The 19,965-nt window shown below is 44.9% G+C and overlaps 1 protein-coding gene across 1 annotated transcript in view; it reads right to left on the bottom strand.

Annotated features, from left to right (window-relative positions):
* The window catches only part of ppm1j (protein phosphatase, Mg2+/Mn2+ dependent, 1J), a 57,296-nt gene extending 37,331 nt beyond the window's left edge, over positions 1–19,965 (bottom strand). The window contains exon 1 of the mRNA XM_064969098.1: positions 19,512–19,965. Coding sequence (XP_064825170.1) covers positions 19,512–19,771 — 260 coding nt within the window. The 5' untranslated portion in view covers positions 19,772–19,965. The remainder of the gene's footprint in view (positions 1–19,511) is intronic.

A 19,965-nucleotide genomic window follows, 5' to 3' on the forward strand; every position in this document is an offset into this window, starting at 1 on the left:
AAGTGACAAAGAGCTCTTATAAGACCAGGGCACAAATAATAATATAATCAATAATTTTGCTCTTTATTTAGCCATCTTACATATAAAACCTTATTCAGAATTTGAGATGCCCAAATAACTCACCACAGGTTAATGAGAAGGGTGTGCTTGAAAGGATGCACATAACTCGAGAGAATCTCAGTCTTAAATTATTTTCCACACACAGTCTGTGCCTGTATTTAGTCTTCATGCTAGTGAGGGCTGAGAATCCACTCGCACATAGGTACGAGTTTGCAAAGGGCATCAGTATCTTAACCGCACGATTTGCCAAGACCGGATACTCAGAAATCTGGCAGTGGCTTCTGATTTAAATTCAATTTTCACAGAACAGCTTGTTGCAATTTCGATGAGGCTCTCCTGTTCAGATATTGGTAAGTGTGTGCCAGCCACAGTCAGAGGCTGACACTAAGATATCATTGAGTGAGCTGTATTCTGCCATAAGCAAACAATGAAACGCTCACTCAGGGACGGCTCTCCGAGTAGCCAGGGACTTTAATGCAGGGAAACTTAAATCCGTCTTACCAAATTTTCATCAGCATGTTAAATGTGCAACCAGAGGGGGAAAAAACTCTGGACAACCTATACTTCACACACAGAGATTCATACAAAGCTCTCCCTCACGCTCCATTTGGCAAATCTGACTGTAATTCTATCCTCCTGATTCCTGCTTACAAGCAAAACTTAAAGCAGGAAGCACCTGTGACTAGATCAATAAAAAAGTGGTCAGATGAAGCAGATGCTAAGTTACAGGACTGTTTTGCTACCACAGACTGGAATATGTTCCCGGGATTCCTCCAATGGCATTGAGGAGTACACCACAGCTGTCATTGGCTTCATCAATAAGTGCATTGATGACGTCATCCCCACAGTGACCGTACATACATACCCCAACCAGAAACCATGGATTACAGGCAGCATCTGCACTGAGCTAAAGGCTAGAGCTGCCACTTTCAAGGAGTAACCCATAAGCTTATAAGAAATCCCGCTATGCCCTCCGATGAACCATCAAACAGGCAAAGCATCAATACAGGACTAAGATCGAGTCGTACTACACCGGCTCTGACGCTCGTCGGATGTGGCAGGGCCTGCAAACCATTACAGGCTAAAAAGGGAAGCACAGCCGAGAGCTGCCCAGTCGAGCCTACCTGACGAGCTAAACTATTTCTATGCTTGCGTCGAGGCAAATAACAATGAAACATGCATGAGAGCACCAGCTGCAGCCAATGTAAGACCTTTAAACAGGTCAACCTTCACAAGGCCACAGGGCCAGACAGATTACCAGGACGTGTACTGCGAGCATGCGCTGACCAACTAGCAAGTGCCTTCACTGACATTTTCAACCTCTCCCTGTCCGAGTCTGTAATAGCAACATGTTTTAAGCAGACCACCATAGTGCCTGTGCCCAAGAACACTAAGGTAACCTGCCTAAATGACTACCGACCCGTAGCACTCACGTCTGTAGCTATGAAGTGCTTTGAAAGGCTGGTCATGGCTCACATCAACACCATCATCCCAGAAACCCTAGACCCACCCTAATTTGCATACCGCCTTCACAGATGATGCAGTCTCTATTGTCGACCACACTGCCCTTTCCCACCTGGACAAAAGGAACACCTCTGTGAGAATGCTATTCATTGACTACAGCTCAGCATTCAACACCATAGTGCTGTCAAAGCTCATCAATAAGCTAAGGACACTGGGACTAAACACCTCCCTCTGCAATTGGATCCTGGACTTCCTGACGGGCCGCCCTCAGGTGGTAAGGGTAGGCAACAACACATCTGCATTGCTGATCCTCAACGCGGGAGCCCCTCGGGTGCGTGCTCAGCCCCCTCCTGTACTCCCTGTTCACTCATGACTGCATGGCCAGAAACGACTCCAACACCATCATTCAATTTGCAGGTGACACAACAGTGGTAGGCCTGATCACCGACGAGACAGCCTATAGGGAGGAGGTCAGAGACCTGGCCGTGTGGTGCCAGGACAACAACCTCTCCCTCAATGTGATCAAGACGAAGGAGATGATTGTGTACTATAGGAAAAAGAGGACAGAGCACGCCTCCATTCTCCTCGACGAGGCTGCAGTGGAGCAGGTTGAGAGCTTCAAGTTCCTTGGTGTCCACATCACCAACAAACTAACATGGTCCAAGCACACCATTACAGTCGTGAAGCGGGAACGACAAAAACCTATTACCATTCAGAAGACTGAAAATATTTTGCAATGGTTGTGTTGTCCATTTCGGGACAGTACCGGCGTAATTGCACACCCAGCTCGTTCTTTTGCTTCGCTATGTCACATTTGACATTGTCCGTAAGCTTGCGGTCATTTGCACACAAAAAAATCATACAATGATGGAAAGACGTGTGTTGTCCTTGTTAATGCCGACAGAGAAGAGCACCAACTTCTTAATCATAGCCTCGATAATGTCCTGAACATTGAATATAGTTGCAGAGAGTCCCTGTAATCCTAGATTCATATCATTGAGGCGAGAAAAAGCATCACCCAGATAGGCCAGTCGTGTGAGAAACTCATCATGCAAGAGGACAGACAAGTGAAAATGAAGGTCAGTAAATAAATCTTTAAGGTCATTTCTCAATTTTTAAAAATGTGTCAATACTTTGCACCTTGATAACTAGCGCATTTCTGTATGTTATAAAATCGTTACATGGTCACTGCCCATATCATTGAATAATGCAGAAAATACGAGAGTTCAGGGGCCTTGCTTTAACCTGTTAAATCTATGGGGGTGCTATTTCATTTTTGGATAAAAAGACGTGCCCGTTTTAAGCGCAATATTTTGTCACAAAAAGATGCTCGACTATGCATATAATTGATAGCTTTGGAAAGAAAACACTGAGGTTTCCAGAACTGCAAAGATATTGTCTGTGAGTGCCCCAGAACAGGAGCTACAGGCAAAACCAAGATGAAACTGCAACCAGGAAATGAGCAGGATTTTTGAGGCTTTGTTTTTCATTGTCTCCTTATATGGCTGTGAATGCGACAGGAATGAGCCTGCCCTATCTATCGTTTCCCCAAGGTGTCTGCAGCATTGTGACGTATTTGTAGGCATATCATTGGAAGATTGACCATAAGAGACTACATTTGCCAGGTGTCCACCCGGTGTCCTCCGTCGAAATTGTTGCGTCATTTTCAGCTGCTGGTATTTTTCCATGGGATTCTGAGAAAGCAGGCTTCCACAAACGGCATATCAATGAAGAGATATGTGAAAAAAACACCTTGAGGATTGATTCTTAACAACGTTTGCCATGTTTCGGTCGATATTATGGAGTTAATTTGGAAAAAGTTTGACGTTTTGGTGACTGAATTTTCGGTTCGTTTCGGTAGCCAAATGTGATGTACAAAACGGAGCGATTTCTCCTACACAAAGGTTCTTTCAGGAAAAACTGAACATTTGCTATGTAACTGAGTCTCCTCATTGAAAACATCCGAAGTTCCTCAAAGGTAAATTATTTTATTTATTTGGTTTTCTGGTTTTTGTGAAAATGTTGCGTGCTAAATGATACGCTAAATGCTAAGCTAGCTATCAATACTCTTACACAAATGCTTGATTTGCTATGGTTCAAAAGCATATTTTGAAAATCTGATGACAGTGTTGTTAAGAAAAGGCTAAGCTTGAGAGCAGGCATATTTATTTCATTTCATTTGCGATTTTCAGAAATTGTTAACGTTGCATTATGGTAATGAGCCTGAGGCTGTATTCACGATCCCAGATCCGGGATGGGTAGTAAAGTTAATTAACCATTTTCACTGTCCAAAACATCTTTCACGCTTTCAGGCATTCCCTTGGCAGCAAGAGTCTCTTGGTGGATGCTGCAGTGTATCCAAGTGGCGTTGGGAGCAACTGCTTGCACGCATGTCTCCCTGTCGTGGCTTTTGCGCCATCAGTACAGGTACCAACACATCTTGACCACCAAAGTCCACTTCATGTCACAAAGCTGTCCAGTACTTTAAAAATATCCTCCCCTGTTGTCCTGGTTTCCAGTGGTTTACTGAAGCGGATGTCTTCCTTAATTGACCCCCCATAAACGTAACGGACATATACCAGAAGCTGTGCCAGGCCCGCCACGTCTGTTGACTCATCCAGCTGTAACGCATAGAGATCAGTAGCTTGTATGCAAAACAGTAATTGTTTCAAAACATCTCCTGCCATGTCACTGATGTATTGCGAAACATTGTCCCAGCCATATCCACGGCAGCAGGAAGAATTAAGTCCACAATAGTATGGGGCTTGCCTGTCCTAGCCACTCGGTGGCTCACCATATACAATGCTTCTAGCCCCTTCTTATTAATGGTATCTGTTGCTTGTTAATGTGATTTTATGTTAATTATTTGACATTGTGTTGTTATATTGCTGAACACTAGATAGTTAAAGAGGAAAAAAAACACCCAAATGTATAGTGCAGTTGGAAAAAATATAAATGGACTGTTTGAAAATGTGGGGGGAAAAATGTAATTTGGCATACATCCAAAGGCATTGTGCAAAGCCCAGTTTGGGAATACCTGATTTAGACCATACGCAGGCCATATAAAGTTAAAACCTGTGCTGTTGGTAAATGCTTGAGTAGCCTTTAGCCTACTAAATAAATGTAGGCTATTTTTGAAGCCTGTAGACTATTCGATTATGGGAATTGTTTATTTAACCAATTAATCCCATGGGTCACACATAGTGAAAGAAAATCCTTTTGTACTTTACAGGCTCTTTGAGAAGTTACATTTGTACTTTATAATCAAATTATTTCTCAAAATGGTCACAAGAACAATTCTCCAAGATGTATTTTTCAGACAAATTTGGCACCAGAACTATGTATGCAACAGCTTTAGCAACAAATACATTGTTGACATTTTGAAATATTTTCTTTGTAAATGTCTAGTTTACATACTGTGTCTTAATTTGCAATACATTGAATCCATGATGCTCGTGGTATATGAAAATAAGTTAGCAGTCACATTTGTGACCAATGGGACAATACAGTGGCTCTAATTTATTATATATACAAATGTATGTGGACAACCCTTCAAATGAGTGGATTTGGCTATTTCAGCCAAACCCGTTTTTGACAAATGCATAAAATCGAGCACACATCTATGCAATCTCCATGGACAAACACTGGCAGTAGAATGGCCTTACTGAAGAGCTCAGTGACGTTCAACATGGCACCGTCATAGGATGCCACCTTTCCAACAAGTCAGTTCATCAAATTCATACCCTGCTAGAGCTGCCCCGATCAACTGTAAGTGCTGCGAAGTGGTAAGCCACACAAGTTCACAGAACGCCGAATGCTGTAGTGAGTAAAAATCATCTGTCCTCGGTTACAACACTCACTACAGAGTTACAAACGGCCTCTGGAAGCAACGTCTGCGCTGTTCATCGGGAGCTTCATGAAATAGGTTTCCATGGCCGAGCAGCCGCACACAAGCCTAAGATCACCATGCGCAATGCCAAGAGTCAACTGGAGTGGTGTAAAGCTCGCAGCCATTGGACTCTGGAGCAGTGGAAAGCCTTTTTCTTGATGAATTGTGCTTCACCATCGCAGTCTGACGGACAAATCTGGGTTTGGCGGATGCCAGGAGAACGCTACCTAAACTGTAAAGTTCAGTGGAGGAGGAATAATGGTCTGGGGTTGTTTTTGATGGTTCGGGCTAGGCCCAAAGCTAAGGGAAATCTTAAGGCTACAACATACAGTACAATGACATTCTAGATGATTCTGTGCTTCCAACTTTGTGGTAAGTTTGGGAAGGCCCTTTCCTGTTTCAGCATAACAATACACCCATGCACAAAGCGAGGTCCATACAGAAATGGTTTGTCGAGATCTGTGTGGAAGAACTTGACTGGCCTGCAGAGCCCTGACCTCAACCCCATCGGACACCTATGGATGAATTGGTACACCGACTGCGAGCCAGGCCTAATCGCCCGACCTCACTAATTCTCTTGTGGCTGAATGGAAGCAAGTCCCTGCAGCAATCATCCAACATCTAGTGGAATGCCTTCCTAGAAGAGTGGAGGCTGTTACAGCATCAAAGACAGGACCAACTCCCATATTAATTCACATGATTTTGGAATGAGATGTTCGACGTGCAGGTGTCCACATACGTTTGGTCATGTAGTTTATTTAATCATAGCAGATTATTATTTTTTCAGTAGATTGAAGTGGCGTTGGGTTATGGATATTGTCAGGCCCTGATCTCTTTCACCTGTCTGTATGATTTGTCTCCACCCCCTCCAGGTGTCACCCATCTTCCTCATTATCCCCTGTGTATTTATACCTGTGTTCTTCGTCTGTTGCCAGTTCATCTTGTTTGTCAAGTCAACCAGCGTTTTGTTCTCCGCTCCTGCTTTTCCTAGTCTCTTTTTCTCGCCCTCCTGGTTTTGACCCTTGCCTGTCCTTACTGAGCCTACCTACCTGACCACTATGCCTGCCCCCGACCCTGAGCCTGCCTGCCGACCTTTACCTTTTTATCCCCACCTCTGGATTATTGACCTCTGCCTACCCTGAGCCTGCCTGCCATCCGGTTTAGTTGCCCCACCTCTGGTTTAATGACCCCTGCCTGCCTTGACCAGTCTATTGCCTACCTGTTAGATTATTAAACCATTGTTAATTCGACGTTGTCTGCATCTGGGTCTTACCTTCATACCTAATAGTACGACCTGGCCATGACTGACCCAGCAGACCCGGGCCAGCTGTGCAACGCCATCTCCTCCCAAGGAGGCTCCATTGGTAGGCACAAGGAATTGCTTCATGGTCTTATGGATAGGGTCCAAACGTTCGCTGAGCACCATGACCGGGCGTTGTACATGCTGCTGGAGCAATTCCGCGGGTTGTCTGGGGGGGCGGCCACGGTGGTAACCCCACTGACCCCCCAGTAACTCAGCGCCTTCCCAATGGCAACTCCACCATCCCGGGAGTCCTGTTTACCTCCCCTGGAAAGCTTTAATGGAGATCCGATCACCTGTCTGGCATTTTTAGCTCAGTGTGCACTCATTTTCGCGCTTCGGCCCTCCTCCTTCCCCTCGGATCGCTCCCAGATAGCCTACCTCATCACGTTGATGTCTGGGAGGGCTCTCACCTGGGCTACCACCGTATGGGAACAACAGCCGGTCATGTGCGTGAGTCTGGAGGGGTTTGTGCGAGAGGTGACGAAGGTTTTTGATGCCCCGTTCTCCGGGAGAGAAGCTGCCCGGAGTCTAGTCCAGCTCCGGCAGGATGCCCGCAGGGTGGCTGACTGTGGTTGATTTCCGCACGTCGGCAGCGGAGAGTGCTTGGAACCAGGAGGCACTGTTCGACATGTTCCTGCACAGCGTCTCGGAGGAGGTTAAGGACGAGCTTGCAGCTCGGGAGTTACCCAAGGATCTTGACTCCCTCATCACTTTGACCATCCGCATTGATGGGCGATTGCGGGAACGATGGATGGGGAGGAAATTTGATATCACTCACACATCTTGGGATTCCACTTCGCCTCCGAGTTATCCCGGAAGTCCCCGACAGTCCCGTTGCTGAGAGCACCCGAGGTTTCCCAACCGTCCTCGAGAGTTACCGAAGATGGCTGAGGCACTGTTTCCCGAGCCTATGCAACAAGGCAGAGCTGGGCTGTCACCAATGAAATGGCAACACTGCAGAACTTTTGGTCATTTTGTGCCACACTGGCTTCCAAGCTGAACATTCTCACTCAGCCCCTCTCCATTCCCATGGATGTTAGAGCACTGTACAGGTGCTCTATAGGTCGGGTCACCCATAACACCACTCCTATCAACCACTCCTATCAGGGAGACCACAGCGAGACCATTCAATTCCTGCTCATCAAGTCACCCCGGATTCCCGTAGTTTTGGGATTCTCCTGGCTTCAGCAACAGAATCCCCTCATCAACTAGTCTACAGGTGCTATCATGGGCTGGAGTCCGTTCTGCCACGCCCATTGTCTGAAGTCGGCGCAACCTGCCCCATGACGTCTTCCCGGGGGCTCGGAAGTTGCTCCGAACCTCTCCGCCATTCCCGCAGAGTAGCAGGACCTCCGGGAGGTGTTCAACAAGTCCCGGGCCACTTTTTATAGATGACCTGGAACCAATGGGTCTGGCGACGAATATGTAGCGAGGGCCAGCCGTCTAGAGCATACAGGTCACAGTGGTGGGTGGTATAATGTGACTTGGTAACAAAACAGATGGCACTGTGATAGACTGCATCCAGTTTGCTGAGTAGAGTGTTGGAAGCTATTTTGTAGATGACATCGTCGAGGATCGGTAGGATAGTTTTACTTGGGTAAGTTTGGCGGCGTGAGTGAAGGAGGCTTTGTTGTGACATAGAAAGCCGATTCTAGTTTTTATTTTTAATTGGAGATGTTTAACTTCTTGATACTACCCATCCCGTATCCGGGATCGTGAATACAGCCTCAGGCTCAGTAGCATAACGCAACGTTAACGATTTCTGAAAATCACAAATGAAATGAAAATAATATGCCTGCTCTCAAGCTTAGCCTTTTCTTAACAACACTGTCATCTCAGATTTTCAAAATATGCTTTTGAACCATAGCAAATCAAGCATTTGTGTAAGAGTATTGCAAGCTAGCTTGGCATTTTGCGTAGCATTTAGCACGCAACATTTTCACAAAAACCAGATAACCAAATAAATAAAATCATTTACCTTTGAAGAACTTCGGATGTTTTCAATGAGGAGAATCTCAGATAGCAAATGTTCAGTTTTTCCAAAAATATTATTTGTGTAGGAGAAATCGCTTCGTTTTGTTCATCACGTTTGGCTAAGAAAACCTCCGAAAATTCAGTCATTACAACGCTGAACTTTTTTCCAAATTTAACTCCATAATATCGACAAACATGGCAAACGTTGTTTAGAATCAATCCTCAAGGTGTTTTTCACATATCTATTCGATGATAAATCATTCGTGGCAGTTGCCTTTCTCCTCTGCAAATGGTAAAATGCACGCAGCTGGAGATAATGCAATAATTTTGACGGAGGTCACCAAGCGGGCACCTGGTAAATGTAGTCTCTTATGCCCAATCTTCCAATGATATGCCTACAAATACGTCACAATGCTGCAGGCACCTTGGGGAAACGACAAAGTGTAGGCTCATTCATGGCGCATTCACAGCCATATAAGGAGACATTGGAAAACAGAGCTTCAAAACTTTTGCTCATTTCCTGTTTGAAGTTTCATCTTGGTTTCACCTGTAGCATCAGTTCTGTGGCACTCACAGATAATATCTTTGCAGTTTTGGAAACGTCAGTGTTCTTTCCAAAGCTGTCAATTATATGCATAGTCGAGCATCTTTTCGTGACAAAATATCTTATTTAAAACGGGAACGTTTTTTTATCCAAAAATTAAGAGCGCCTCCTATATCGAAGAAGTTAATATGAGTCTGGAAGGAGAGTTTACAGTCTAGCCAGACACCTAGGTATTTATAGTTTCGACATATTCTAGGTCGGAACTGTTTAGGATGGTGATGCTAGTCGGGCCGTCGGGTGCGGGCAGCGAACAGTTGAAAAGCATGCATTTGGTTTTACTAGCGTTTAAGAGCAGTTGGAGGCCACGGAATGAGTGTTGTATGGCATTGAAGCTCGTTTGGAGGTTAGTCAGCACAGTGTCCAAGGAAGGGCAGAAGTATACAGAATGGTGTCGTCTGCGTAGAGGTGGCTCAGGGATTTGCCCGCAGCAAGAGCGACATCATTGATATATAGAGAAAAGAGTCGGCCCGAGAATTGAACCCTGTGGTACCACCATAAAGCCTGTCAGAGATCCGGACAACATGCCCTCAGATTTGACACACTGAACTCTGTCTGCAAAGTAGTTGGTGAACCAGGCGAGGCAGTCATTAGAAAAACCAAGGCTATTGAGTCTGCCGATAAGAATATGGTGATTGATAGTCGAAAGCCTTGGCCAGGTATATAAAGACGGCTGCACAGTACTGTCTTTTTGATGGCGGTTATGATATCGTTTAGTACCTTGAGCGTGGCTGAGGTGCACCCGTGACTGGCTCGGAAGCCGGATTGCACAGCGGAGAAGGTATGGTGGGATTCGAAATGGACAGTGATCTGTCTTATCTTGGCTTTCAACGACTTTAGATCGGATGGATATAAGTCTGTAACAGTTTTGGTCTAGGGTGTCACCCACTTTTGAAGAGGGGGATGACCGCGGCAGCTTGCCAATCTTTAGGGATCTCGGACGATACGAGAGGTTGAACAGTCTGGTAATAGGGGTTGCAACAATGGCGGCGGATAGTTTTGGAAAGAGAGGGTCCAGATTGTCTAGCCCAGCTGATTTGTACAGGTCCAGGTTTTGCAGCTCTTTCAGAACATCTGCTGTCTGGTGCAGAAGAAGCTGGGGAGGCTTGGGCGAGTAGCTGCGGGGGAGGCGGAGCTGTTGGCCGGGGTTGGAGTAGCCAGGAGGAAGGCATGGCCAGCCGTTGAGAAATGCTTATTGAAATTTTCGATTATCATGGATTTATCAGTGTTACCTAGCCTCAGTGCAGTGGGCAGCTGGGAGATGCTGCTCTTGTTCTCCTTGGACTTTACAGTGTCCCAAAACCTTTTGGAGTTAGAGCTACTGGATGCGGATTTCTGCTTGAAAAAGCTAGCCTTTGCTTTCCTGACTGACTGCGTGTATTGGTTCCTGACTTCCCTGAACAGTTGCATATCGTGGGGACTATTCGATGCAATTGCAGTCCGCCACTGGATGTTTTTGTGCTGGTCAAGGGCAGTCGCGTCTGGAGTGAACCAAGGGCTATATCTGTTCTTAGTTCTGCATTTTTTGAACGGGGCATGCTTATCTAAGATGGTGAGAAAATTACTTTTAAAGAATGACCAGGCATCCTCAACTGACGGGATGAGGTCAATATCCTTCCAGGATACACGGGCCAGGTCGATTAGGAAGGCCTGCTTGCAGAAGTGTTTTACGGAGGGTTTGACAGTGATGATGGGTGGTCATTTGACCACGCACCCATAGCGGATACAGGCAATGAGGCAGTGATCGCTGAGATCCTGATTGAAAACAGCCGAGGTGTATTTGGAGGGCAAGTTGGTCAGGATAATGTCTGTGAGGGTGCCCATGTTCAGGGATTTAGGGTTGTACCTGGTGGGCTCCTTGATGATTTGTGAGATTGAGGGCATCTAGCTTAGATTGTAGGACTGCCGGGGTGTTAAGCATATCCCAGTTTGGGTCACCTAAATCTGAACTCTGAAGCTAGATGGGGGGCGATCAATTCACAAATGGTGTCCAGGGAACAGCTGGGAGCGGAGGGGGTTCGATAGCAGGCGGCAACAGTGAGACTTATTTCTGGAGAGGTTAATTTTAAAAATTAGAAGTTCAAACTGTTTGGGTATAGACCTGGAAAATATGACAGAACTTTGCAGGCTAGCTCCTCCCCCTTTGGCAGTTCTATATTAGAATTTCCGGCGCCGACAGATGGCCGCCTCGCTTCGCGTTCCTAGGAAACTATGCAGTTTTTTTTTTACGTGTTATTTCTTACATTAGTACCCCAGGTCATCTTAGGTTTCATTACATACAGTCGAGAAGAACTACTGTATATAAGATCAGCGTCAACTCACCATCAGTACGACCAAGAATATGTTTTTCGCGACGCGGATCCTGTGTTCTGCCTTACAAACAGGACAACGGAATGGATCGCATGCAGCGACCCAAAAAAACGACTCCGAAAAAGAGGGAAACGTGGCGGTCTTCTGGTCAGACTACGGAGACGGGCACATCGTGCCCCACTTCCTAGCATTCTTCTTGCCAATGTCCAGTCTCTTGACAACAAGGTTGATGAAATCCGAGCAAGGGTAGCATTCCAGAGGGACGTCAGAGACTAACGTTCTGTGCTTCACGGAAACATGGCTCACTGGAGAGACGCTATCCGAAGCGGTGCAGCCAACGGATTTCTCCACGCATCGCGCTGACAGAAACAAACACCTTTCTGGTAAGAAGAGGGGTGGGGGTGTATGCCTTATGGCTAATGAGGCATGGTGCGATGAAAGAAACATACAGGAACTCAAATCCTTCTGTTCACCTGATTTAGAATTCCTCACAATCAAATGTAGACCGCATTATCTACCAAGAGAATTCTCTTTGATTATAATCACAGCCGTATATATCCCCCCCAAGCAGACACATCGATGGATCTGAACGAACTTTATTTAACTCTTTGCAAACTGGAAACCATTTATCCGGAGGCTGCATTCATTGTCGCTGGGGATTTTAACAAGGCTAATCTGAAAACAAGACTCCCTAAATTTTATCAGCATATCGATTGCGCAACCAGGGGCGGAAAAACCTTGGATCACTGTTACTCTAACTTCCGCGACGCATATACGGCCCTGCCCCGCCCCCCTTTCGGAAAAGCTGACCACGACTCCATTTTGCTGATACCTGCCTACAGACAAAAGCTAAAAAAAAGAAGCTCCCACGCTGAGGTCTGTCCAATGCTGGTCCGACCAAGCTGACTCCACACTCCAAGACTGCTTCCATCACGTGGACTGGGCCATGTTTCGTATTGCGTCAGATAACAACATTGACGAATACGCTGATTCGGTGTGCAAGTTCATTAGAACGTGCGTTGAAGATGTCGTTCCCATAGCAACGATTAAAACATTCCCTAACCAGAAACCGTGGATTGATGGCAGCATTCGCGTGAAACTGAAACCACTGCTTTCAATCAGGGCAAGGTGTCTGGTAACATGACTGAATACAAACAGTGCAGCTATTCCCTCCTTAAGGCTATCAAACAAGCTAAGCGTCAGTACAGAGACAAAGTAGAATCCCAATTCAACGGCTCAGACACGAGGCATGTGGCAGGGTCTACAGTCAATCACGGACTACAGGAAGAAATCCAGCCCAGTCACGGACCAGGATGTCTTGCTCCCAAGCAGACTAAATAACTTTTTTGCCCGCTTTGAGGACAATACAGTGCCACTGACACTGCCTGCAACGGAAAAATGCGGTCTCTCCTTCACTGCAGCCGAGGTGAGTAAAACATTTAAACGTGTTAACCCTCCCAAGGCTGCAGGCCCAGACGGCATCCCCAGCCGCGCCCTCAGAGCATGTGCAGACCAGCTGGCTGGTGTGTTTACGGACATATTCAATCAATCCCTATACCTTCAAGAGGGCCACCATTGTTCCTGTTCCAAAGAAAGCTAAGGTAACTTAGCTAAACGACTACCGCCCCGTAGCACTCACTTCCGTCATCATGAAGTGCTTTGAGAGACTAGTCAAGGACCATATCACCTCCACCCTACCTGACACCCTAGACCCACTCCAATTTGCTTACCGCTCAAATAGGTCCACAGACGATGCAATCTCAACCACACTGCACACTGCCCTAACCCATCTGGACAAGAGGAATACCTATGTGAGAATGCTGTTCATCGACTACAGCTCGGCATTCAACACCATAGTTCCCTCCAAGCTTGTCATCAAGCTCGAGACCCTGGGTCTCGACCCCGCCCTGTGCAACTGGGTACTGGACTTCCTGACGGGCCGCCCCCAGGTGGTGAGGGTAGGTAACAACATCTCCTCCCCGCTGATCCTCAACACTGGGGCCCCACAAGGGTGCGTTCTGAGCCCTCTCCTGTACTCCCTGTTCACCCACGACTGCGTGGCCACGCACGCCTCCAACTCAATCATCAAGTTTGCGGACGACACAACAGTGGTAGGCTTGATTACCAACAACGACGAGACTTCCTACAGGGAGGAGGTGAGGGCCCTCGGAGTGTGGTGTCAGGAAAATAACCTCACACTCTACGTCAACAAAACTAAGGAGATGATTGTGGACTTCAGGAAACAGCAGAGGGAACACCCCCCTATCCACATCGATGGAACAGTAGTGGAGAGAGTAGCAAGTTTTAAGTTCCTCGGCATACACATCACAGACAAACTGAATTGGTCCACTCACACAGACAGCATCGTGAAGAAGGCGCAGCAGCGCCTCTTCAACCTCAGGAGGCTGAAGAAATTCGGCTTGTCACCAAAAGCACTCACAAACTTCTACAGATGCACAATCGAGAGCATCCTGGCGGGCTGTATCACCGCCTGGTACGGCAACTGCTCCGCCCTCAACCGTAAGGCTCTCCAGAGGGTAGTGAGGTCTGCACAACGCATCACCGGGGGCAAACTACCTGCCCTCCAGGACACCTACACCACCCGATGTTACAGGAAGGCCATAAAGATCATCAAGGACATCAACCACCCGAGCCACTGCCTGTTCACCCCGCTATCATCCAGAAGGCGAGGTCAGTACAGGTGCATCAAAGCTGGGACCGAGAGACTGAAAAACAGCTTCTATCTCAAGGCCATCAGACTGTTAAACAGCCACTACTAACATTGAGTGGCTGCTGCCAACACACTGACACTGACTCAACTCCAGCCACTTTAATAATGGGAATTGATGGGAAATGATGTAAATATATCACTAGCCACTTTAAACAATGCTACCTTATGTTACTTACCTTACATTATTCATCTCATATGCATACGTATATACTGTACTCTATATCATCGACTGCATCCTTATGTAATACATGTATCACTAGCCACTTTAACTATGCCACTTTGTTTACATACTCATCTCATATGTATATACTGTACTCGATACCATCTACTGTATCTTGCCTATGCTGCTCTGTACCATCACTCATTCATATATCCTTATGTACATATTCTTTATCCCCTTACACTGTGTATAAGACAGTAGTTTAGGAATTGTTAGTTAGATTACTTGTTGGTTATTACTGCATTGTCGGAACTAGAAGCACAAGCATTTCGCTACACTCGCATTAACATCTGCTAACCATGTGTATGTGACAAATAAAATACGATTTGATTTATATTGACAGAAAATGTTGTAGTTGGGTATGGAAATCTCAGAATTGTTAGTGGCCTTCCTAAGCCAGGATTCAGACCCGGCTCCCTTAATAAAGAGATGGGTGGGGCTAAAGCGTAAGAGGATGTGAACGATGCTGAATGGGTGTAGACAATAACTCTCCAGGAGGTGTACCAAAACATTCAAAGGCCTTTTTCTCAAAAGTGAGGCAACAAGTGTAACAACTTTCAAAGCAAATTGCTTTCCCATTGTTCCTCAACTGTAGTGTATGATATACCATTTTCTAGCCCTGAGTCTCTACTTTTATCCAATGTAAAAAAAAACATTTGCTACATAAGACCGATTCGAGCCGGGTAGTCACACCTGACTGCCGTTCGACGTCGTAACCGACTTCAACTGTACCGGGCAGATAACAGACAGCGTGTATGGCGTTGTGTGGTTTAGCAGTTTGCGGATGTCAACATTGTGAACAGAGTGCCTCATGGTGGCAGTGGGGTTGTGGTATGAGCAGGCTCAAGCTATGGACAAACACAATTGCATTTTATCTATGGAAATTGTAAGTTCTCCAGCACTTCATGTTTCAGCCAGATAATGCATGGCCCCATGTTGCAAGTATTTGTTCACAATTCCTGGATGCTGAAAATATCCCACTTCTTCCATGACCTGCATACTCACCCATTGAGCATGTTTGGGATGTTCTGGATCGATGTGTACGCTAGCGTGTTCCAGTTCCCGCCAATATCCAGCAACTTCGCACACACATTGAAGAGGAGTGGGTTAACATTCCACAGTTCACGATCAACAACCTGATCAACTCTGTGAAGGAGATGTGTCACTCTGCATGAGGCAAATGGTGGTCACACCAGATACTGACTGGTTTTCTGATCCATGCCTCTACCTTTTTTAAGGTATCTGTGACCAACAAATGCATATCTGTATTCCCAGTCATGTGAAGTCCATAGATTAGGGCCTCTTATTTTAATTGACTGATTTCCTTATATGAACTGTAACTCAGTAAAATCTTTGACATTTTTGCATATTGCGTTGGTATTTTTGTTAAGTGTAATTAATGCGGGGAAGGGGGATAGCCTACTGTTTTGGAGTCATAAAAACAATGTATCAGCTCTCGGAAACATCTATGCGGGTTGGTCGGGTTGTGGAGAAAACTATCCTGATGTCAGTTATCGGGTGGAGCTCGGAATTGATGTGTCTGGCATGGGGTGGGTGCAACTCCAAAAAACTGACCCGTGCTGGTCAGGACTCCCTCTCCAACTGGGAGTTCAGAGTCAATGTGTGATCATTGTTTCCACTCGGTCCATTACATCAGTGGTTTGTACTGCACTTTAGGAACAGTGGGAAGGAGATGGATGTAGTAATGCTCCATTGAAGAAGAGAACAACTACATTGCAAAATAGAATATAGGCAATACTGAAAGTACAGTAGCCTATATGTACACTTTTAATATCCGTAATTTAGAGCAAATTACAGTTTGGTGAAAAAGACATTCTGTATGTATGACGCTGTTTACAATAATCAGACTCCATGATGCATGTTTTCGTAAACGCTGTGTATAATAACCCTATAATAATTGTGTGACGCATTTTCCTACATCCGCCTTCGTTCTATGCTGCTGCTGCATGGGAGTGAGAATCCTATCTTTCATCCTGCCTGCAATTGTAAAATCCCTGCTTCTTCTTCGCTTCATTGCAACCCCCCTCTATTTCTGTCTGTCTCACCCCTTGGATGACTCAGCTCTTTCTCAGATTTATTTCTCAGGGTCTTTGAGGAGACGGCCAGGGGTGGGTTTCATACAATGGTTTAACCCACCTAGGTCTGGAAATGTAGGAATCCACCAGTGAGCCTCCACTGACTCCCCCTCTTGAGAGATGGCAGGTCTGGAATGATGCTGGGAGGTTTTTTTTTCCCTCTCCCCTGAATCAACCAGGCAGCACGTTCTACCCAATAGAGTGAATGAAATTACCTTGGGAGGTGATAGGAACTGCATGCTTTGTACTAGATGGTTTATTGCTTTATTGTAGCTGGAAACACAGGTAGGCTTGTACTGTTGTAGAAACATGCAGGACTAACTCAATATCACATGATGTCTTCCTGAGAATATAAACTATGTATAAACTACAAACATTTGTATAGGGTAGAATGGATAGGCTACATAGAAATAGGTTTTTACAGGACACCTCATATGCTGTACTCAGTAGCTACAGTTATGAAGAGTAGGCTACACTGACAGGAATTTTCTAACATTTCCACACAGGTGCTCTTTGTCAACTGTTCTTTGCACTTTGCATGTTCAGAGACAACCTTACCTTTCAACTGTACCGGGGTAAAGTTAGCATGGTTTTATATTAGTTTGTTTTGACATTCATGTCAAGTAATGTTGATAATTCTCCCTCCCTTTTGTTACTTTCAAGCATGCCTTTACGCCTAAAACACGTAGGCTACATTACATTTTTTGTGTGTCAACTATGGGACTTATTGAATCTTTATGAAAGAAACAATGTATTTTGACAAATTCAAGCAGTAGGCCTAGTACACAGTCTACCCCTATCCTATAAGATACTAATTTCCACCGGAATAGTTTACAGGCACATGGTCCTATTAATATGTGTCCAGAGAAAAGGATGATAACAGTGATGTGGACAGATTATGATAGTCTACTACATTTACATTACATTTAAGTCATTTAGCAGACTACTGTCTACTACTAGCATTTCAAAGTTTTTGTTCTACATGTGAGATCCTATAAAATACGAGATACAATAAACTGCAATGTCAGTCTATGCAGTGAGTGGACATTGAGGGATTCTCACTGTTTTAAAGTAACCACACAATAGGTTGCTACAGCGTCATCAGCCTACAGCAGCAGCAGCCTGTGCAGTCTGGCCTCATTGACTAGACGTAATATAGTAAATGTTAATCCGAGACACTCATCAGTATAATATGCTACTTGATACGGTTAAATAAAACAGAAGGTTACTTAAGGCAAAAACGAAAATAGGGTGGTCGGCTTTTAACCTCTGAACTCTAGGGGCAGTATTTCATTTTTGGATTAAAAAAACGTTTCCGTTTTAAACAAGATATTTTGTCACGAAAAGATGCTCGACTATGCATATAATTGACAGCTTTGGAAAGAAAACACTGACGTTTCCAAAACTGCAAAGATATTATCTGTGAGTGCCACAGAACTGATGCTACAGGCGAAACCAAGATGAAACTTCAAACAGGAAATGAGCAAAAGTTTTGAAGCGCTGTTTTCCAATGTCTCCTTATATGGCTGTGAATGGGCCAGGAATGAGCCCACAATTTCTGCCATTTCCCCAAGGTGTCTGCAGCATTGTGACGTATTTGTAGGCATATCATTGGAAGATTGACCATAAGAGACCACATTTACCAGGTGTCGGCCCGGTGTCCTGTGTCGAAATTGGTGCGTAAACCTCAGCTGCAATTATTTTTCCATGTAATTCAGAGACGAAAGCAGACTTCCACGAACGATATATCAATGAAGAGATATGTGAAAAACACCTTGAGGATTGATTCTAAACAACGTTTGCCATGTTTCAGTCGATATTATGGAGTTAATTTGGAAAAAAGTTCGGCGTTTTGGTGACTGAATTTTCAGGTTTTTTTGGTAGCCAAAAGTGATGTACAAAACGGAACGATTTCTCCTACACAAAGAATCTTTCAGGAAAAACTGAACATTTGCTATCTAACTGCGTCTCCTCATTGAAAACATCCGAAGTTCTTCAAAGGTAAATGATTTTATTTGAATGCTTTTCTTGTTTTTGTGAAAATGTTGCTGGCTGAATTCTAGGCTTATAGCTATGCTAGCTATCAATACTCTTACACAAATGCTTTTTTAGCTATGGTTGAAAAGCATATTTTGAAAATCTGAGATGACAGTGTTGTTAACAAAAGTCTAAGCTTGAGAGCAAATATATTTATTTCATTTCATTTGCGATTTTCATGAATAGTTAACGTTGCGTTATGCTAATGAGCTTGAGGCTATAAATAGGATCCTGGATCCGGGATTGCTCGTCGCATGAAGTTAACTCAAATTTCTAGCAACCTAAAGGTTGCGTGTTTGAATCTCATCACAGAAAGTTCAGCATTTTAGCAACTACTTATTACTTTTTAGCTAATTTGCAATTACTTAGCATGTTAGCTAACCATTCCGCTAACCTTAAAACCCTTTAACCTATCGCCTAACCTTAACCCATAATTCATAGCCTAGCTAATGTTAGCCACAACAAATTGCAATTTGTAGCATATCATACGAATTGTAATATGTAACATATCATAGAAATTGACAGACATCGAGAAATTAAAACATACCATACAAAACGTAACATATTTTACTAATTGTAGTTTCCTGGATTTACGTTTACTATGTTATGTCTACCCCTGAGTCCAGGTTGCAGCTGTGCTCTCGGGTGAATTTGCAATAGCAGCACGGAGGCCATATTCGCCATAAAAAGCTACCCCAAAACGAAACGGTTTATTGTCAACAGTGCATATTATCCTTGGCCTACAACATTCAATCTGACAGTTGCATTTTAATGTTTGGGATTTTTTTGTAAATCCCTATAAATGACACGTCGAGAAACCACTCACTCTGCGTATCCCGTCCGCCAGGGAAGCCTGCTGTCCCTCTTCAACGTCAGCACCGGTCGAGAAGCATGTTCTGTCGAGTATTGAAGAAGCTCTGGTGTAAGATCCAGAAACTCCGGTCGACCGTAGGGGAACCGTGGAGGCAGACCGTCCTGGTGACAGTTCTGGTGGTGAACGTTCCCGGATCCGTGGTGCTGGTTGTGACCGTGGGGCATCATTCCACCCACCAGCGTGGACATCGCATTTTTGACTTTGCTTATCATTGCGGAATAAATAATAAACCGATACACAAATGAATGAAAAGCCTAATACTAGTACCGTAGTGGGAAAAAAAACACAACGATGAACAGCATTTCAGGAAGCAATCGGTCTCAGCCCCATGTGACGTTTGACATACACGGTTTTCCTCATTGAAAATATAGACTACCCCTTCCCCACTCAGTGCGTATACTAATCT

The sequence above is a fragment of the Oncorhynchus masou genome, chromosome 6 (assembly GCF_036934945.1).
Source record: "Oncorhynchus masou masou isolate Uvic2021 chromosome 6, UVic_Omas_1.1, whole genome shotgun sequence".
NCBI classification, from domain to species: Eukaryota; Metazoa; Chordata; class Actinopteri; order Salmoniformes; family Salmonidae; genus Oncorhynchus; species Oncorhynchus masou.